Here is a 22,851-nt window from a genome sequence, read left to right as displayed (position 1 = left end):
TTGTTTGGTAAGTCTCATCATCTTTCTTTATATATATATATATATATATATATATATATATATATATATATATATATATATATATATGTGTGTGTGTGTGTGTGTGTACGCCAGCTCATAAAATGATTTATTTTGAAAGCTAGCAAAGTTTTTTTACGTGTGCCCATTGACGCCTCAACACGTTTGCTATTCAGTGCTTAATATTTTCGAAATGGTTATATAAAAATAGTGAGCTGTCACTCGAGGATAGTGTAGGGTCACAAACATTTATCCTTTACTGCTGGCACAATCACACATAGTGTTACATCCAGTTACTTTATTTGTCTGGCTGATGACCACAAAACATAGACAATTAAAATGCAGGAATAGATGCAAGGTATTTCTTTGCAGCCTGTCTTTTTCCTTTAACTCCTCTTAAATAGTAGGGCTACTCAGTTATAAGGAATGCAAGTTTAGTTAGAAAAATATTAATTGTGATTTCTTTTTCATTGCTACTACGTAAAAATACAGTCCAGTTGTTTCTGATAATGTATAATCTATTTTAGTATAACTGATGTTATATTTTGCTCACTGGAGATATTTAACGAGTCTTGTTCATTTTTTTGATAACTTATTCCAGTGAAACAAGAAAAAACAATTAACAATAATCATAATTAAAAAGCAACATTGAATACAATTGTCAAAGAGCTCATTCTCTTAGTTCCTTTGGCCTGCACATTAATTACAACACTGGTCCGTCTACAATATGCTGCAAACAATTCTCAGTTGTCATCCACAGCCCTCACAGGCGATATGTTGGAGACAGAGGGAGGCAGGAGGTGATTTAACAATGAGAACCAAATCTTTCAGAAAGAAAAATTAAACATATTAAATAAGAATCTGTTATGACATGGTATCTGTCAAAATTGCCATACAGATGCTAATCATACTAAGTGTGACAGTACCTGTCATTGCACCAGCAATAGTACTATAAACATTTGTGTCAATAATTTTGACAGCCCAATATTATGATCACGAATAAATATATTTAATAACACTCCAGGTGGTAAATGTTATCATTTCTAAAATAATATATTTCTTTTATATAATGAATCCTAAATTGTATTTTTGAAATATTTGCCTGTATTCTGGAAGAGACAGTCTTTGCAGTAGTTTACCACTGAAGACTGTTCAGAAGAAAGATCTTACAGAGAGGAAGGCAGATATTCTTCACCCTCGATGCTGTTGTCTCCTCCAACCACAAAGGAACTGGGAGTGTTAGCGACTTCCACGTTTCCAGAGCCCTCCAGCTGCTGAAGTTCATAATCTTTGAGACCTAGTACAAAGGAAGGCAGGCTTGGGTTCAATTGTGGACGAGGCCATAATCAATTACTGTTGGTTAGTTTATTTTTCAGTCACGTACACTTTATTTGGAAACAACAAGAAGTAAAAGGTGACATTAAATTAGTAAGTGTTCCATGGCTGAAGGCCTTAATGACAACAAATTCAAAATTATTTCGTGGCTGAAGGCCCCAATAATGATAATTTAAAACTGTTTAATGGATGAAGGCCTGAATAGCAATCTTTTAAGAACCATTAACTTCTTCAACTTGCAATTACACTTATTAAAATATTTTTAAAGAACAATCATCAAAATCTCACTTCTAGAATACAGTTGTCTAATTAAAATTTTAAGACAAGTAACACTAATGGCCGAAGGCCTTAGTGACAACAAATTAAACTATTTCTCAGCTGAAGGCCCCAATAGTAATAATTTAAAAATGGTTTCACGGCTGAAGGCCTGAATAGCAATCTTTTAAGAACCAGTTAAACATCTTCAAACTCGAAATTACAATCATTAAAATATTTTTTTTTTTTTTTTAAAAAAACAGTTATCAAATCTGACCAAACCAAGGTGGAAGGGGGGGAGGATCACAGATGTTGCTCCAAGATTCGCCCTGGAAAAGTCCCTCAAAAACGTTGCAAGTGATGAGACAGGCAACCAAGAGTTGCATTCACTTCACGAGATGGTAACTCAGACTAGTGGCAGTTGAACGCATGACCAATAATCATTTGTCAAATCTACCTAATGTATGATGACCAATGCAACAATGGAATAACACACCCGTGTCGGATCCGGCGGCCAGCACTATGTCTTCAGACTCCAATGTTTAGAGCATCTGGAAGCAAAAAGGCCCACTCAACTTAAATTTCCTGGATCCCGTTGACAGCAAAATTGTACCCCTCGCGACTACAGCCCTTCCTTCTTGTAGTGCATGCATGCTGCCAGTGGTCCCGGCATGTTCTTGCACTGCGTGGATCTGGCTGCTCGTCCGTCCCCAACCGAACTGCCAACTCCCATGACACGGAAACACCACAACGTCACCCTGAAGCTTAGTACCACCATTACTAGATATCGATAACCGCCGCTACTGCCACTAGCGGACAGTCAACGCTTGCAAACGGAGTGGCCCGAATGAACACAAGAAGAAGAAGACGACAACTGTAACTATACCAGCTAAACGATCCCAACCTAGCTACAGCACCAATGTGAGCCGCAGCATGGCTCAATCTTCATTTTCAAATCAGTGTTGTTCAGTAACGGCATCTTATCAGTTTCACTCTCATAGTTTGAAGCATCAGTTTACTGTTTTTGTTCAAGTGTAAGATGACCCTGAATGTAAGATGACCCCCCCCCCCCCCCTTTTTTAAGAGGCTCCTTGGAAATAATTTATTTTTAACATATTCCGTCTAACCAAAATAATAAACTTTTCTTGGTGCAAGGTATATACATAAAGTTAATATTACACCTATTCTACACTTATGCCATTTATTCATTGTCTGCATTTTGATAACACAAGGAGAAATAAAACAGACAAAAAGGAATTGTTTCTATCAATTTTTATTTTCTCTGCCATGTTTGTTTACTTAGCTTGTCATCTGAGGTATCACTATTTTTACACAACATCATCATCATCCTAACAAGACAGCTGTGTAACTTATAACTTCGTTGTCATAAATATTTGGCTATTTATTCCAAATATGATGCAATTTATGTTATGGTGGGATCCAAGATCAAAGACTTTTTTGTTTTGTTTTAAACATGTAATGGATTTTACTTCTGTACTGATGTGAAAATATCTCTTGCTTTCGAGCATATCGTCTGCTCACTGCTCTCTCATTGGCTTTATATAAGCGGCAGCTTACAAACCCCCCTGCCATTCCCATCCATCATAACTCATGGTGAGTGTTGACAACAGTGTTGCACGAACTACATAAGTACCCCACTGGCCCCATTCTAAACTTTTAGCATTTCCCGCAGAGATGTATGCTATTGTTGAGTATTTGTCCAATTTTAAAGTCAGTTCGTTTCCAAGTACAAATAGATTCAAGAAAACTGCAGTTTAAATGTGTTAGATGTTCATAAGATGCCAAAGTACATAGTATAAATTCCCATAGTTTGCTGCACAACAAAATTTGCTGCCCACTGCCCCCCCTCCCCCCACTTTATTGTAGTTTCCCTTCCAAGCCTACTGTAGTGCTGTGCTTGAGCAATAGTGAAAGACGAATGGCAATTTCTTCGATATACCATATGTAACAACAGAAAGTAATACACAAATAAAAGATCGCAATTGTGATTCAGTCCAGTTCTCGAACTTTCGCTCGTCCTGTGATCTAGTGACATCTGTTGGTACTATTTCCACAATGGCTCTTTCCTCTGCAGTTTATTCTTGTGATAACAATTGTAGACAGTTTAATGTGATTTATTTCATTTGTTAGACATTTAACTCTGATTTAACTTTTTTTCCTTATTTCAGCTTAATGTCACCATTTTTTTCTAAAGTTGATTAAAAGTTGGTGACATTTTTTTCCCAGTGTTCTAATACATGAACAGAGACCAGATTTCTCATTTTCAACCCACGTGGTAAATCATTACAGTTTCTCATAACCAAATAGAATAGTGATTTGGTTTAAGGATGTAGTACTGGTTTTTGAAAGACAAGATGAAAGTTACCTGTACTTAAAAAGCCATGTAAATGTATACAGGGTGTCCCATTTATCTTGACCACCCTAAATAAATATTTGTCCAGATGCAAATTGCAAAATATTTCAAGCAAATGTTCTTTAGCCATCAGGGGGACATCAATCAGCATGATTGCCTTCATTGTAGCTTTTTTTGTTTTACAAAGATATGAACAGCGGTATGACTTTTTTAAATGGCACCCTGTATTTTTTATTCAGTAATTCATTTCCTCTCCTAAAGATCTATTCAAAAATGTATCACAGCATATCATTCACTGAAACTCAATGTTATTAATTACATAACACAACATTGACGTTGACGCTCCCAGCACTTAGTGCAGGTTCTCGGGGTAATGAAACACATCCGCATGCTGACAATGACAGAAAACAAATGTAAACACAAGTAGAAGGCACACCCGCCATCCCATAAACTGTCGTCAGTTGAAGAGTTGTGTGAGTAGAATATACACCAACGTAGAGAAGGTAGAAATGCTTCTCATACATGGGGAATGTAAGTTAGTAGAACAGTAATTGCAATACTGTTTTCTTATGTACGGGTACATTTAGTACAGTAGTTTAGTCCTTTTAAATGCTGTTGTGTAGAGTAGGCATACAGTAAAGGCTGTCCTTCCTACAAACTGCATCGACATAACATTTCTTTTATTGTAGTTGTTGTTGTTCTTGTTAAAGGTAGGCAAAATGCTACGCACAGCGTATGCCAACTACCTCCTCTTCTGGATGAAGTGCTGGTAAGAACCAGAATGCTTACGTGGTATCAACACGATGGATGTCCAGCACATAATGCCTTGCATGCAAGTCGTGTTCTGAACTGAAGGTATTGTGCCAGATGGATTGGTCCAGGAGGAACTGCTACTTGGCCTGCTAGGTCTCCTGATTTAAATCCTCTGGACATTTTACTTTGGGGATGCATTAAAGACGTTATCTATCACGATATTCCAACAACTACAGAGGACAGGTAGGAACGTGTCATGCTTGCTTGTAATTCTCTTCAGCAGACAACACTGGAAGCAGTAAATAATTCTTTCATTCAATGAGTGCACCAGTGTATCGGTGTCTAGGGTTACCACTTTGAGCACCTTTGAATGTTCTACTCTTGGGCAATGGTACAGGAGAGTCAAAGTCAGTTTTGTGTTATGTTTCTACTTGGTTTTCATTTGCTTTCTGACAACTCCAGCAAGTGGATGAATTTGTGATCCCAGGTTCAAAGTAAGTGTTGTGTTATGTAATTAATAATATTGTGTTTCAGTGAATGGTACACTGTGATACATTTTTGAATAGGTCTTTAGGAGAGTGTTGTGACTCGCCGATCATTTAAAGTGCCGCCGCGCAATTACGCACGTCCTCTACGTGCGGCGCTGTCTGCCTGCCAGCCATGCAGCAGCGGCGCCACCTAAGCGGCCAGCCGAGCAGCGGCCGCTAGACTGAGACTCAGTGCTTATCTGAACGCTAACGTGTTCACATGTCAACTTACTCTGTGACATATATGTGTTGTTGTGTCGTTTCTAAATATACTTGTTAACTAGAAGTTCTAACAATTGGCGACGAGGATGGGATTTTTCCTTTTCACCGTTGACTCACAGGGTTCCATGGCTACTGTCGAGCAACTCTTGCAAAATCTCCTTGAACAGCAAACGTTTCTAACGGCGGCGATTCGCGATTTCGTCGCGGCGTCAAATGCGGGCCGTTTCTCGTCGTTGGCTGTACCGCCTTTTCCTCCTTACGACGAGACGGCAGAAGACTGGTCGGATTATGAAAAACGTCTTCGACAGCACTTCTTGGCATTTTATGTCTCGGACGAACAAGCATGTAAGTCTCTCTTCCTTTCCTGGATTTCGCCTCAAATGTATCGGTTGTTGTCGCAATTGGCCCCTTTGAAGGATCCTGCGTCTTTGTCCTTTGCTGAAATGTGTTCCCTTCTGTCGGTCTATTTTCAAAAGCAAACGCATGTGGTAGCCTCTCGTGTTGCCTTTTATTGTTGTCACAAACAACCCAATCAATCCTATCGCGCTTGGGCTGCTGAACTTCACGTCCTCAGTCGAAAGTGTCACTTTGTTACTGATGTTCACAAAGAATCCTATGCCGATTCCATGGTACGGGATGCTATTATCCGGTCGGCGCCCGACAAAGAAGTTCGGCAACGTGCCCTTCAGTTGGCGAATCCGACTTTAGATGAAGTTCTCTCCATTGCGCAGTCTTTTGAAATTTCTCGCGCCGCTGGGGCACAAATAGAAGCGTGGGGTGACGTCGGGGAAATACAACCTCTGTGCGCTGTTGACGACGCGCGCGGCGCGTCCCCGCCGGCCGACGTGGCCGCAGTGCGCTCCCACGTGCAGCCTCGGCCAAGCCGTAAACAAACCCCTAAGAAACTGCAGCAAAATCCCCGGCAACTTCCTTCATGTCCAAGGTGTTTTACGAAACATTCACGCGAGGATTGTCCACAACGTTGGGCTGTGTGTCACAACTGCAAAAAGAAAGGTCATGTGTCTTCTGTTTGCAAGTCCGACCGCATACATGATGTTCAGGAACATGACGCTGATTCTGATTCTGTGTTGTCTGTCAATTGCACTTCTTCCCTTTCAGGGAAGTTATTCCCCACTGTCCAAATCCTTGGTCGAGATGTTCGCATGCAAGTGGATACCGGTTCTGCCACCACTATAATTAATTCTCAGACGTATCTTCAGCTGGGTTCTCCACTCCTGTCCCCTGTCACTCGGCAATTACGGACGTACAATAAACAGAAGATTTCTCTCTTGGGACAGTTTAATGCGGAGGTATCTTACAAATCCGTCGTTCGCACTGTTCCCATATTTGTGGTCGACCAGGGCAACGCAGAAAATCTTTTTGGTTTCGATGCCTTCCGCGTTTTTGGGTTCTCCATAGATGACTCTGTCAATATTGTCTCTGACGCTATTCCCTATGCTCAACTGGATTCTTTGTCGACGACCTTTTCGTCCATTTTTTCTCCTGGGTTAGGCCGTGCACACGACTTTGAAGCTCATATCACGCTCAAACCCACTGCTCGGCCTAAGTTTTTTCGGGCTTGGCCCATTCCTGTGGCCCTTCGTGATCGGGTCAAACAGGAGTTGGATCGTCTCACTACTTCAGGGGTCTTGCTTCCTGTCACTTCCAGTGAGTGGTCCTCTCCTGTCGTTGTAGTTGCCAAGCCCAATGGTTCTATTCGTCTCTGTGGCAATTTCAAAGCCACGGTAAATGCTCAATGCCTCATCGACACTTACCCTATGCCCTGTCCTGAAGAACTGTTCACTAAACTCGCTGGAGGGCAGTATTTTTCTAAAATTGACCTGTCAGAAGCTTATCATCAACTTCCTCTCGACGCTGCTTCCCGGTAATTTCTGGTTCTTAACACGCCTTTCGGCCTCTATCAATACCAACGCTTGCCATTCGGGGTTGCTAGCGCCCCTGCTCTCTTTCAGCAATTCTTGGAACAATTATTGCTCCCTGTTCCTGGGTGTATCAATTACATGGACGACATTGTTGTCACGGGCTCCACCACTGACGAACATCTTCAAAATCTCCACACACTTTTTAATGTCTTACAGACTGCAGGTCTTAAGTGTAATCTTCAGAAATCACAATTTTTTCAGGCATCTATCACGTACTTGTGGTTTCAACTCTCTCGGGATGGTATTCGTCCGCTTCAACAAACTGTCGCTGCGATCGATGCCTTTCCTCGCCCTACGTCTGTTAAGGAACTGCAGGCCTTCTTGGGGAAAATCGCCTACTATCACAAGTTTTTACCGTCTGCAGCGTCGGTGGCTCAGCCGTTGCATCGCCTGTTGCATAAAAACGTGCCTTTTCACTGGTCCGTGTCATGTGACGCAGCTTTCCAGAAATTGAAGACTATGCTGATACAGGCCCCGTGCCTAGCTACTTATCGACCTGGCCAACATCTTGTCCTTGCTACAGATGCCTCTCAATACGGGGTTGGGGCAGTCCTTGCGCACCGTTTTTCTGACGGTTCGGAACAACCCATTGCTTATGCCTCCAAAACGCTCACGGATGCCCAACAAAAGTATTCTCAGATTGAGAAAGAAGCTTTGGCCATCATTTATGCTCTTCATAAGTTTGGTGTTTTTCTCTATGGCACAAAATTTCATCTTGTTACGGATCACAAACCACTTGTTTCCTTGTTTCACCCATCAACGTCACTTCCCGACAAGGCTGCACACCGCCTCCAGCATTGGGCTCTTTACTTGTCCCGTTTCAACTATGAGATTCATTTCCGGCCAACGGCTCAACATGCGAATGCTGATGCTTTTTCTCGCCTCCCCATGGGCCCTGATCAGGCATTCGATAGGGACGAACTTCTGTGTTTCCACCTGGATGTTGCCGAGCAGCGGGTTGTGGACGGGTTCCCCATCACTGGGGACAGGCTGGCGGCTGCTACGGGTTCTGACCCTACCCTCTCCCGGGTTTTACGCTGTATTCAGACGGGTTGGCCTGATCGCCCGTCCGCTAAGACTTCTGATCCGTTGCGGAACTACTACCCTTTGCGCTACCGCCTCACGGCTAGGGATGGTGTTATCCTCCTCTCCACTGACAATGTTTCGCCGCGTGTTGTGGTCCCCGCGTCTTTGCGTGCTTCGGTCTTGCGCCTCCTTCACCAGGGGCACTGGGGTGTGTCGCGCACCAAATCTCTGGCGCGCCGTCATGTGTACTGGCCTGGCATCGACTCTGAAATCGTACACATGGTCGCTGCCTGCGGCCCTTGTGCGTCCCAGGCCGCTGCCCTGAAGTCATCTTTGTCACCGTGGCCTTCGCCTGAGAAGCCCTGGGAGCGCATTCATGCTGATTTTGCGGGACCCTTTTTAGGTACTTATTGGCTCCTCGTAATTGACGCCTACTCTAACTTTCCTTTCATTGTCCGTTGCACGTCACCTACCACCGCGGCAACCACCAGTGCTCTCGCCCGCATTTTTTCTTTGGAAGGCCTCCCCTCTACTCTTGTTACTGATAATGGTCCGCAATTTGCCTCTTCTGACTTTGCGGATTTTTGTGCTCGTCACGGTGTTACGCATGTCACGGCCCCGCCGTTCCATCCACAATCCAACGGTGAGGCTGAACGACTGGTCCGCACGTTTAAGGCTCAAATGCGGAAACTTCTGACTTCTTCTGCTGCTGATGAGGCGCTTCTCCAGTTCCTGGCGTCTTACCGTTTCACCCCCATGGGCGATCACAGCCCGGCTGAGCTCTTACATGGCCGACAGCCCCGCACTCTACTTCATCTTCTGCGGCCTCCCACCTCCCGGCCGCGGGTGCCGTCACTTGACCGGTTCACCGCCGACGACCTCGTCTGGGTACGGGGATATGGCAGGCGGCCAAAATGGAGCCCGGGCCGCATCTTAAGACACCGTGGCAGACGCCTGTATGAAATCCAGACGGACACAGGTGTTGCAGTGCGTCATTCGGACCAGCTTCGGCCTCGGGTGCCAACAACACCTGTTCCGAATGCCGCCACACCACCCTTGACTCTCCCTGATGCTCGGGATCTTGGCATATCTCCATACTCACAACGCCGCCCTCTACCCGTCATCGCGATGCCAGCACCAGAACGGATGCCACCAGACGACGTGCCCATGCGGGAACCGGAGGACCAACCAGTGTCAGAGTACATCTGCTCGCCTCCTCCTCCAACGGATGCTGACGCATCGCCCATGTCTCCTGTCATATCAACTGGACTTGCCGCAACGGGCAGATTGGTGCGTGGGGCCCCAGCAGATTCGACCCCTACGTCTCCTGTCATCTCGACCCGTTATCATCGGGGACTCTTCCGTCCGTACGGGAAGCCTCCTCCTCGAGATTTTACGTCGAGTCACACAACGCCTATGGACGTCAGCCATCTCCAGGACACATCCATCAAGACCAGTGCAACAATTTCAAAGGGGGGAAAAGTGTTGTGACTCGCCGATCATTTAAAGTGCCGCGGCGCAATTACGCACGTCCTCTACGTGCGGCGCTGTCTGCCTGACAGCCATGCAGCAGCGGCGCCACCTAAGCGGCCAGCCGAGCAGCGGCCGCTAGACTGAGACTCAGTGCTTATCTGAACGCTAACGTGTTCACATGTCAACTTACTCTGTGACATATATGTGTTGTTGTGTCGTTTCTAAATATACTTGTTAACTAGAAGTTCTAACAGAGAGGAAATGAATTACCAAATAAAAAATACAGGGTGCCATTTAAAAAATCTTGTAAAAAAAAAACAAAGCTAATATAAAGGCAATCATGCTGATTGATGTCCGCCTGTTGGATAAAGAACATTTGCTTGAAAAATTTTGTAATTTGCATCTGGACAAACAGTTATTTAGGGTGGTCAAGATAAACGAGACAACCTGTATGTATGGTATCTATACGTGTATGAGAACTTTTATTGCAAAACTGTTCAAATACAATAAAAGTTTTATGTTGACAGAATTTAATGCTGTTTCCTCCTGAGGGTCACAAAAATCTCAATTTTAAAACAGAACATTAGATTGTTGTAATTATTAGCTCATAGCTTCTTGTGTATCCCTTGTACTAGCACCATGAGTCAAATGTCATGTGATTGTTCCAACAATATCGATACTGCATTGAGCAGTTCATCATATTGGGACATCTCAAGCCTGTTCGCATGAAACCGTTGTTTGCTAAGCCCTATCCTTCGGATCTCTTCAAAATAAATTTGTATGAAACCTCAGTAGCCAATGATTCATCAGTAAATTAAGATGACCTCTCCATTAATCTATTAAACACTTCAAAAGCATTGACCTCAGCAGCAATAGTGTAATCTGTTAATATAAGATGACCCCATATTTTTCGAATGACGATTGTGGGAAAAAAGCTTGTCTTATAATTGGGTAAATACAGTAATAATGCTGGTCCAGAATAAGCACCTTAGCATTCCGGTTGTAACCACCTTTCTGATGGTACACTGAAAATAAATTTGTAGGGCCTCTTGATTCCAGTAATACCAACAGTTTTTTGCTCTTCAGAAAATTGAACAATAGCATTAACAGGCTGTATCAAGCCTGTAAAGCATGGTGTTGTCATTTTACCTGTCTCATTGTCAATTTTATGTGCAATATTTAAAACTTCTTTTGCCCTTTCTGTTGTTGCCAAAACTACTGGGCATTGTTCTGATGTTGCACTTCTATACAGATTTGGGGAAAATGCTGTCCTGCTATTCAACATGTCAAACATATTGTTCATAAATTCTATAAAAAAGGTGTGTTTTTAGCTGTATGGCTCTGCAGTTCCGTACTTGCTGTACTCATTCTGATAGCCACAGCAACAGAGTGACTGATGGCTTTTACTTCCATTTTCACATTCATTTCCTGGAATGAATGTGTAAATAGTGAGTTTTAACAGCATTCTGCTTTTTTGTTCTTTTTGTTGATGTTGTATGTCAAGCTATCATCTTCAAATGAAACACCAGCATTGTTGCAGTGAAGTTGATACTAAGCAGATTGTTTTGTTTGCTTTTGAATAAATGTGGAACATCATAAATAGCAAATACTCGCTGTCCATTTACACTAAAGTAAGGTCTTTCTGGTGTAACCTGTAAATGTTTGAGCATGCTCTGATTACTAGATTCGATCACAGATGACTAGTTTGGTTTCAAGTTTGCATTTTGCAATAAAATAATTATCTCCTGTACGATGCCCAATAGGTTTGCATGTTTTACTCCTGAGTTACACAAAAAGTATGAAACAGGCAGTTTCCAGTAGCTGTAAATACATCTTTCATAAAAACAAGTGCATAATTTGCAGGAATTGGTTTTCTCCCCCTATCACCCAAATCCTCTAGACTTTGTACTAAATCGAGATCTTTTGTGTATTCCAAATGCCGCATTATTGACATCTCATCAAAAGACACTGCGGATGCCCTTTTCAAAGAGGTTTATGCCTCAAATTTCTTGCTAAGTTGACTAGAAAGGTTTTTGTTAAAGCATAATTGTAGACAGCGCAGGTAATACTATACCCAATTTTCGTAAAAAATTATATGCTACTGGAGATTTGTAAAATAGAAACAGATCTTTCTCAGTCAAGGATCACTGACGATTTTTGCTCTTGCATTGCGTTGCAGCCAGTGCTGTGGAATAATGAGAAGGGAAACAGAAACTGCTGAATGCATGGGTAGTATTGTTTGAGCTTCTACAGTGTAATAATGTACCCTTAATTTTTGACGAGTAGGAAGATTTTTTTTAATGATCTGTTATTTTATGAATTTTCTGTTTCAGTTTTTGCTTCCTTAGAGTATCGTCATCATCACACACCATACAGAGTTTTCTTTAAACTTGTCTTGCAGGCATTACTATGATTTCTTTCAGGTCTGGAAATGCTTCACATCGTTGCAGCATTATGTTGGTTTCTGCCAGCTGCACTCTATGTTATTCTTAGTGTACTTGCTTTCAGTTCAAGTGATGGCAGATTAGTCTTATCACTAGATCCCACAAATCCTGTGAAAGAACCAGTATCAGATGTAAATTATAGACAAAGTGCCGAGTGTATAAGCCATTGTTTCCTGGATTAGAGATTAGATTAGATTTACTTTCACTCCAATTGATCCATAGTAAGGAGGTCCTCCAGGATGTAGAAGATGTCAGAAAAACAATAATACATGACAAATATTTACAACTGAAGCAAATAAGCTAATGTACCTTCCTCAGGTCCCAAGTGGAATGATCGTCATTTTTTTAATGAACACTATATGAAAGCATCATTTTACAAACATTTAATGCACTGAATCTAAAATTAAAAAAATGTTTTTGTTATTTATAAGGTAATAAACATGTAATAGAACTACTACAATACTTATTTACATGAACACATTACTGCACTGAAATGGTGCAGAGGTTAGATTGTACTTACACACACACACACACACACACACACACACACACACACACACACACACACACAAACCAGTTAGTTCTACTGAGAAATTCATCAATGTAGCAGAAGGAGTTGGCCACCAATAAATCCTTTAGGCTTCTCTTAAACTAAATTTCATTGGTAAGCTTTTTATGGCTGCTGGCAAGTTATTGAAAATGTGTGTTACTGAATAATGCACACCTTTTTGTACAAGAGTCAGTGACTATAAATCCTTGTGAAGATTATTCTTATTTCTAGTATTGATTCATTGAACTGAGCTGTTGGTTTGAAAAAGTGATATATTTTTAATGACAAATTTCATTAAGGAATAAATGTGTGGGGAAGCAGAGAGTTAGTATCCCTAGTTCCCTAAACAGGCTTCTGCAGGATGTTCTTGAGTTCACACCACATATAACTCTTACTGCATGCTTTTGTGCCCAGAGAACTTTAGCTTGGCTTGATGAATTACCCCAAAAAATAATCCCATATGACATTATGGAATGAAAGTAGGCATAGTATGCCAGCTTTTTCATTTTTATGTCCCCTATGTCTGACACACTTAGCATTGCAAATAGAGATTTGTTAACACACTTCAGCAGTTCTGTGGTGTGCTCCTCCCAGTTGAATTTATTATCAAGCTGTAATCCCAAGAATTTAACACTGTCCACTTCTTCTATCTGCTTCTCATTGTATCTTAGGCGTATACTCGTGGGACACCCCTTACAAGTTCTGAACAGCATGTAGTGTGTTTTTTCAAAGTTTAGTGACAAAGAGTTGGCTTGGGACCACTGATTAATGTCCACAAATATTTTATTAGCCGATCTTTCTAAGACTACACTTGATTTGCTATTTATTGCAATGTTTGTATCATCAAACAAAACGAACTTGGCATCTGGTAATGTTAATGATGAAAGGTCATTGATATACACAAGAAAAAGTAAGGGCCCTAAAATGGAACCTTGTAGGACCCCACATGTAATTAGTTCCCAGTTGGATGATGCCTGATAGCTTAATATGTGTCTCTTTCCTAATAAAACCCTTTGTTTCCTGCCAGAGATATAAGATTTGAACCATTTTGCAGCATTTCCTGTTACACCATAATATTCTAATTTACTTAAAAGGATATTGTGATTTACACAGTCAAATGCCTTTGACAGATCACAAAATATACTAGTTGCTTGCAATTTTTTGTCTAATGAATTAAGCACATTTTCACTGTAAGTGCAGATAGCCTTCTCAATATCAGAATCCTTTAGAAATCCGAACTGTGACTTTGAAAGTATGATGGTTATAAAGCTGATTGTACATTACTTTTTCTAAAATATTTGAGAATGCTGGCAAAAGTGAAATTCAACTGAAATTTGATGCTATTTCTTTATCTCCCTTCTTAAACGGTGGCTTAACTTCAGCATATTTCAACCTGTTCATCAAAATGAGCATCACACAAGAGTCTGTTGTGCAGCTTTTCTGGATCCGTATCTAGCAATCTCAAAGTATCAAAGAAAGCTGGCATTTTCTACGCTTTCATGCTAGCATTACAAAAAGTAATCTTCCACTGTGAACTACTGAGGCAGCCAGGGACTGTGGTTGTGTGTGTGAGTTGTTTGCTTGAATGAATGTGTGTGTCTGTGTATGTGTGTGTTTTGTCTAATTTTGATGGAGGCCTTTTTGGCTGAAAGCTTACTTGTTTGACAATCTTTTTGTTGTGCCTATCTGTGACTCAGCATCTCTGCTGCATAGTGAGTAGCAACTACTCTTATCATAATATTGTCATTTAATATGAGAGGAATGTAATGCAAAAAATGTTGTTAACTTACAAAGAGTAATCATGGAAGAAGAGCATGATCTTAATATGGAGTTAATGAATAAGTTCAAGAATAAAAAGGAGAAAACTTCAGTCGCCAGTTCTTTAGGCATTTGCTTGAGAAATTCAAGTTTTTGTAAATGAATGTGAACATGTTTTGTATGTATAAATGTATAAAACATATTTTATATGCTTGATTTTTTCCAATGGTTAATATGCTATAGTTCTTCACATGACACAATATTTGTGTACACACTCCATTTTATTTTTTTCATTACCGCAGTCTAATATTTATTTGTATTAGGTATTATAAAGGAGACATTTTGTTTTTCTTAGAAATAGTCAAGACAACTCCATTGTGTAACTTTGTGTAGTGAAGTGAAAAATAAATGAAAGTGTTAATCCCCTAATTGGAGAAAAGAAAAAAAGAAAGAAAAAAGATAGTAAAATAACTAAAATTATACATAAATAAAATGTGTCATTTCACTGTAGTTATGACAATCCAGTGCCTTATTTATTCATTTAAGAGGGAAACGTTCTGACAACAACTTGTTATTTTACTAGTACATTAGGTACAATTTTAATTAAAATAATTGAGTATAATAGGTCTTATGACAGCTTGGTCTGCAGCAACTGCTTCTGGCTCAAATGCATTTTGGTCGATGTCATTTGCCTCCACAGCATCAGAATGAAACACATCTCCAATATCTGTTACATAGTTGTGCAGAACTGCAGCAGCCACAATAACATTCGCACTTTTGTTTTGTTAATACTTCATTGCTTTAGTGAGAGTTGGGAAACATTTCTTCCAACTCTGTTACATATCTGGTAGCAATTTGAAGTCTATTGTAGCTCCTGCATGGGTTCGTAACACAGGAGTCATAAGATGGTTGGAGAGAGCATCTCTGCTATCCTCAACAAGCAAACCAACATATTGTCCATTTTAAAATTCTGCAGCAATTCTACCATTGCCCCAAATGCGTGCAGCATGGGTGGAACCTAACCAATGGTTTATAACATTCAACATCTTCATATTGGCATCACATATGATATGTGTTCTGATAGAAAAAAAGTTATTGTGATTTCTGTATATTTCTGTGTGTGCTCCAGAAGGACAAAGTATGGGTACATGTACACAATATAAGGATCTTATGACTTTTGAGAATCCACCAATTCCATAGAATTCTCTTTTGTTTCTTGGTGTATTTTTTTGGTTCCATGGCAGGGACACTTACAGTACCTTTAAGCAAACCGTTTATCACACTGTTAAAGGTTTTTCTGTCAATAGTACAAGTACCCCTGTTATGAATTTGATAAGTAGCAGTGCGAAATATTGGCACTCCATAAACAATTTGCAGCCTAGAAGACAAAACACGATTTCCATCAGTATTATGCTGTAGTAACGGCTCCAGCATGCCAAGTAGTGATTCGAAAGATTCCTTACGAAATGCAAAGAGCTCTTTCAAATCATTGTCACTATACATTGCAAATAGGTCTCTTCTCCCCATTACAACACTCATTACTGTGATGTTTACCTCTTCCTCCCTCTCCATATATTCTTCATTGTCCATGTAATCCATAGAATTTGATATTTTACAAACAGAAACCAACGAACACACCTTACTTCTAAATTTACTCCCGCTACTGCTTAGCAGTAAATTTTGGCATTATCTCCTCCTTCAGTTACTAATATATTAGCCTACTCTTTGATTATGCTTTCCACCACTTATGGAGTAAATAAATTTACTTTGGAAGTAAATGAAAAATTTACTCCACTACTGCAGTTCAGTACTCTCAGCTGGAAGTCGCTGATTGCCTTCTTTCTTCGTAACTTACTACTTTAGTTTTACTTACTCTTTGTTGGTACGCGGCATGTTTAGTTATTGTAAACAGTTATGCAATGGTGCATTGTAAGAAATAACTGCTTGTTGAAAGAAACTGTAAGAAACTCTAGCACTGGTCATCATTAGACGAAACCTAATTACTTGGTGAATAACAGTATACTTTTTCTAAAACATGATTTCTCAAGGAGCTTTATCAGGATATGTATGGTGATCAATTACTTTTTCCACAATGTCATTATTTGTCTTTTCTGCCTTTCAATATTCTAGTAGTCACAAGCAAATTTTTGTTGTTGTTGTTGTTGTTTTCCCCACTGTAATAATGATGCTATTATGTTCCACAGGTGATAAATTGCAGTATTGTGAAAGTAATACAATTGTATGAGACAAAGAACTCACGGCATTCAACAATGATAGTAGGTAAAACTGGTGCAGGTAAATCAGCAACATGGCGCATACTCCAAGCATCACTGAGTCGCTTACGAAAAGAAGAAAAACCAGGATATAATCTGGTTAAGGTAAGCAAGTTTTATAAAGCTGACATTATATGTTTTCTTTTCTGAATAGTATATAAATGCCTATGTTGATCAATGAAGACCATGTTAGAACTTAAATTCCTGTTTTTCTTTTTTGTATGCTTTCATTATTTTATCCATGTTATTGTTTCGATTCTTCTGCCTGTATTGCTTAAGATTTCTTGATTTTTTTCAGTAGAGTTAATGTTCTAAATTTGATACTATATTCTGAAAAGAGTTTTACTGTGTTAATTTATAGGTCTTGTATATTGTTGCTGTACAGATCTATTCTTACTTCCATTAAGGAAAAAACTGTTAGTTATTTACACCATTATTAGAGATATAAAAATCCTAATGAATTATGAAAAAAGAAAAATAATCTTTCATAAATTGCTGAGTTTGGTGTTGTCATATTACTCTTTACACACCTCAGTTAGACTTCATTACGCATCCAGAGATCAAGAACAGTGTTTTATATTTGTTTTTGGATGTATTTCCCCATCTTTGACACTGTATGAACAAAATATGTGAGTTGAAAAAATAGTATAATAAGAAAAAATATTCCAAAACTCTGTAAAATACTACAGATTATCTTAGCAGTAAATCAGGACCAATGGTACAACTGTTGATGACATCACAGCTCTGTCTGCAAATAAACTGATATGGAATTTCCATCTATCAGTTAGTATTGTCTAGCTGGTTGTTGAATTCCTGTAACTTTGGATTGGAAACAGATTATCTGTGTTGCCGTAACCCCATTAGTTTATTTTGAACATTTTCAGAACTTGACTACACAGGAATTTTTTTCCACAAAACTTGAATTTCCATTCATGAAAATCTAGTAATAAGGTTTCTCCATAAATTAGACTAAATCTTATATGCTTTTGTATATGTACAAGGCTCTTGTGAATGCTGCATTTCCAATTTATGATTCAAGAATAATTTTACATGAGTCTACATATCTGTCATGATTTGCTCTCTCAAAATGTATTTTGTTTCTTCCATCACCGAAGTCATTGATGCCCTCAGTTTGGATTGTGTTTGTTTATTTTCTTCATATATTCATAAATTCTATGGTAAACAATATCTAATGAGTACATGAATTGCTTAAGTAGTAGATGTGTAATTTATTAGTTTTACAAGAAAATTTGTATCCTTTTCTAAGTATTTCCATAGAAAATAGAATAAAGACTGTAGAAAAGAGCTAAAACAATTTATTTTCAGAAATCATAATCAGTAGTAGTTCTGACCTGTGGCAGGTCCAGGCATGGCACATTGCCGTTTCTCCCTGTCTTGTGCTTTTCTATTTAGTTCCACATATTTATTGCTTTTCTCTCTGACACTGTCCAGTAGTTGGTATCTTCTTCTTTCTCTCACACTCTTTCCCTTTACCATCACATCAATTTCTTGCTGGAGTAAATACTGCCATCTTCCTTATGGTGTCTAAGGGGTTTTGGTCTTCCTCAAATCTTCTCATCATCTCCTCATTCCTCACCATGTCTTCCCCACTTCTTCTTCAGTAGCGCTACAGTCCTTGGTGAGCCTTGGCTTCTTCAACAATCTTCCTCCACACTTCTCGGTTATTTGCTGATCTTTTGCACCCCCGGACTCCCATATTGATGATATCCATTATTACCTCATCGATCCATCTTCTTCTAGGTCTCCCTTTTCGCCTAACTGAATGGATCATACCTTTCATCATTTTCTTTGGAATTCTATCCTCTGCCATTCTCTCCAAGTGTCCTAGCCATCGTATTTGCTGTGACTTCACACATTTTACTATGTCCCTGCCTTGTATTAACTCTTGTAATTCGGCATTGTAGCGTATTCTCCAGCCTTCTTCCTCCCTTATTGGCTCATAGATTTTGCATAGTATTTTCCACTCAATGCTTCTTAGTGCATTTTTATCGTGTTCTGTCAACGTCCATATATCTGAGCCGTATGTGATAACTGGGCGGACTATGAAATTATATATTAGCAGTTTAGTTTTTCTTGTAACAAGGCTATTTTTGAAAAGTTGCATATTTGCAAAGTAAGCTCTGTTTCCTCTTTGTATTCTCTCCCTTATAGCCTTTCCAATACTGTTATCATTTGTTATTAGGGCTCCCAAGTAGTTAAAAGAGAACACTCCATTGAAGCATTTCCCATTGATGTTTAGGTTTTTAGGGTTTTTTCTGGCCTCCGATTGTGACATTACCATATATTTTGTTTTGTTTTCATTTACTATGAGGCCAATTTTTAAGGCTTCTGTTTCCATTGCCCGGTATGTTTCTAGGAGTGTATGGGTACTTCTTCCTACTATAGCAATGTCAAAATCGTATGCACATACCTGGCTAGTTTTCATAAATATGGTGCCTCTTTTGTTGATTTTATTTACTACACTATGCAGGGCTATATTGAATAGGACAGTGGAGAGACTATCCCCTTGCTTCACATCTTTATTAAAGTCAACGCTTTCACTTGTTCTGCTAAGGACCTTTACTTTTGCTCTTGTCTCTGTCATTGTCATTCTGATTAGTCTTATTAATTTAGCACATATACCAACTTCTTTCAGTACTCTGTATAGTTCTTGCCGATTTATGCTGTCAAAGCCTTGTTTGAAATCGATGAATAGGAAATGCAGATCTATATCATATTCATAGAACTTTTCCATCATTTGTCTTATCACAAATATTTGATCAGTTGTTCCTCTGCCTGGTCAAAAGCCACACTGATATTCGCCTAGTATACCTTCTGCACACTTCTTTATCCTTTCATTTAATATACTTGTGAAGATCTTATAAGCTGTACTTAGCAGTGTTACACCTCTATAGTTTTCACATGCTGTTCTGTCCCCTTTCTTATAAATGGGGACTATTATTCCAATTTTCCAATTATCTGGCATAGTTTCTGTTTCCCATGTATCTGATGTTAATGTGTGCAGTTCGTCTATTACAGCCTCACCACCAGTTTTTATTAATTCAGCAATTATGCTGACTTCCACAGGGGCTTGATTGTTTTTTTACTTGTGCACAGGCTGGGAGACCTCTTGTAGTGTTGGCTTTCTTGCCTCATTGGTTTCATTGTCTACTTCCAGTTCCAATCTTCCCTCCTGTGCAGCTGTCTCTTCATCTTCTGGGCTGGTGCTTAGTGTATCTTTGAAATACTCTGCCCATCTTCCCACTATCTGTTCTTACTCCCTTATCCCTTATCTGTACTTCATTTTGCTTATGGTGTCTAAGGGGTTTCGGTCTTCCTCAAATCTTCTCATCATCTCCTCATTCCTCACCATGTCTTCCCTACTTATACCTTCCAATTTCCTTCATACCCACATTTTCTTTGCTTCTAGCATTCTTTCTTCAGCTTTTAATGATGTCTATGTGTCTGCCCTGAGTAAAGCTATGTTCCATTTATACCATTTTGCCAATGTTTCCGTGGAGTTTTTTATTCATTGAGGCACATAGCAATTTTTTTATACCTCTGTTACAATTTAGATCCTCTGTTATATTATTTATCAAGTATGAGATTTTGCAACCTGCTATAGACGTTGACTATTTTGTGATTTTGATCTTCTCTCTTTTCTACCACTTATCACACTTCTGTTCTTTTTTTATTTACTTTCATTTCACATTCTTGGCATTTACTATTTAGTCTTCTACCAGTTCATTAAGCATCTTACTGGTGTCTACCAGTACCTTCATGTCATCAGCAAAACATGTAGTGATTGCTATGTAGTGCTTGCTTCCTACATATGCTCCTCTCATTTTAACTACACACTCTCCTATGATTTATTCAAGGTAGATGTTAAATAGCATAGTTGATGGTGTCTTTCCTATCTTGACTTCCCCTCCTACTCCTATTACCTATGTTAGGTGTCCACCAACTCTGACTCTGGCTTTTTGAATGAGGTTTAACTCCTTAATCTGTTTTCTTTCTCTCCAGCTGATGGTGAATTTGTTAGGATGGCTGACAATTTCTAATCATTCTCAATATTTTAATCATTCACAATATTTTGTGTATTTAAACCTCTTGGTTTAAAGTGAATATCTTGGTATTTTTGTATGTAGCCTTTCAACTTGCCTCTTCTTGCCTTTTTAATACATTTTTGAACCTCTCGAGTAAGGCTGGGCTCACTGTCTGTCCAGCAGACACCAGATATGTTATCGGCATACATAGTGATCACAAGATTATTGTCCAGAGAATTGGGAAAATTATTGATGTAACATATGAACAGAAATTGCTCTAAAATAGACCTCTGAGGGGGAGCGTAATTTATATTTCTTGTTCTTGACCATCTGTTCTTTAGTAGTGCTTCATTATTGTACATATAGTGGTGAGTACCAAACTAGGATAAATCAGTATTTTAGTAACTCTTACTTCTTTTGTCTGGAATACTTTAGTAAGTTACTTTCATAGTTACTTTCTTAGTTACTTTCTTAGTTACTTTCTTAGTAATAGTTGAACAACTAAATTTCTATTTACTTCTTTAGTTGCAACTAAAGCAGGAATGCCTTTTTACTAATGAAGTAAGCCATTTCTACATGCTACTGGTACATGCATTTCATTTCCTCTTGAAAAATATTTAATGTGGACAAGATGTTATGGCATCACTTTTTGACAATAACATCATGTTAGCATAATCTACAGCTACCATTGTCCATTTTTGGTGAGTAACACGTGTCAATTTAAGTGGCACTTGCAGCTTGGAATGCAAGCTAACAGCGACATGGAGGTGGCCAAAAACAATTTAAGTGTTAAGTAACATTCAAAAATCATACCAGAAAGTGAAAAAGAGCAGTTTACTGAAATAATGAAAAAGTACATAATTATTGTTGAATCCAAAACCACGCTGTGAACATGCTGAAAAGGAAAAAAAGATGCATGGTAAAAATTACAATATAGAAGCTTTTACACAGAGATCATAAGAGCAACTTGAAGTATTTTGGAAGGATATGAAAGTGAAAGCAATAAATAAATAAATAAATAAATAAATGGTAAATTTAATTGAGAACAATTACAAACTGGTGGTGGAGGAACTGAGATGAAGATATACAATACGTTTTCAAGGGGATAATGGGAGTTAACAGCAATGACACAACTGAAGATAATGTGGTCCTTTCGAACAACATCAATGATGGTAACTACCCTGAAGATGGCAGTGAAACTGTTAAAAGTGAAATTTTATCCCATAGTAATGAGCCTCTGCTTGCATTCTCTTGTGGAAGCTTATTAGAAGATAAACCCATGAAAAAAGGCAAACAACATGTGATTGCACCGAAGGACAGGGTGTTCTTAGAAAAAGCAGACAAGCTTCATTTGTTAAAAGTATGTTTAATATAAGTGGAATATAATGCAAAAGTGTTTTTAATTGGAAGACAAAGAGAAATCATGGAAGAAGAGCATAACCTACAAAATGGAAGTTATGAATGAGTTTGAGAACAAAAGAGAGCAAACATTAGGTTCCGGTCCTTTAGGCAATATGCCCAAGAATTTTAGGTTTCTGTAAATGCATATGAATATATGTTACATGTACACAAAAAAGGTTTCTTCGCTTGATTTTTTCCAATTGTTAGTATGTTCTTGTTTGGCAAACGACATAATATTTATCCAGAATGAGATTTTCACTCTGCAGCGGAGTGTGCGCTGATATGAAACTTCCTGGCAGATTAAAACTGTGTGCCTGACCGAGACTCGAACTCGGGACCTTTGCCTTTCACGGGCAAGTGCTCTACCATCTGAGCTACCGAAGCACGACTCACGCCTGGTCCTCACAGCTTTACTTCTGCCAGTATCTCGTCTCCTACCTTCCAAACTTTACA

The 22,851-nt window shown here is 39.3% G+C and overlaps 1 protein-coding gene across 1 annotated transcript in view; it reads left to right on the top strand.

Annotated features, from left to right (window-relative positions):
* Positions 1 to 22,851, top strand: part of LOC126195572 (dynein axonemal heavy chain 2) — a 957,657-nt gene that overhangs the window by 451,646 nt on the left and 483,160 nt on the right. Inside the window, 1 exon segment of the mRNA XM_049934198.1 lies at positions 16,897 to 17,056. Within this exon segment, the coding sequence (XP_049790155.1) occupies positions 16,897 to 17,056 (160 nt within the window).

This window comes from Schistocerca nitens, chromosome 7 (genome assembly GCF_023898315.1).
Source record: "Schistocerca nitens isolate TAMUIC-IGC-003100 chromosome 7, iqSchNite1.1, whole genome shotgun sequence".
NCBI lineage: Eukaryota > Metazoa > Arthropoda > Insecta > Orthoptera > Acrididae > Schistocerca > Schistocerca nitens.
This window is presented reverse-complemented; position numbering and strand designations above follow the sequence as displayed.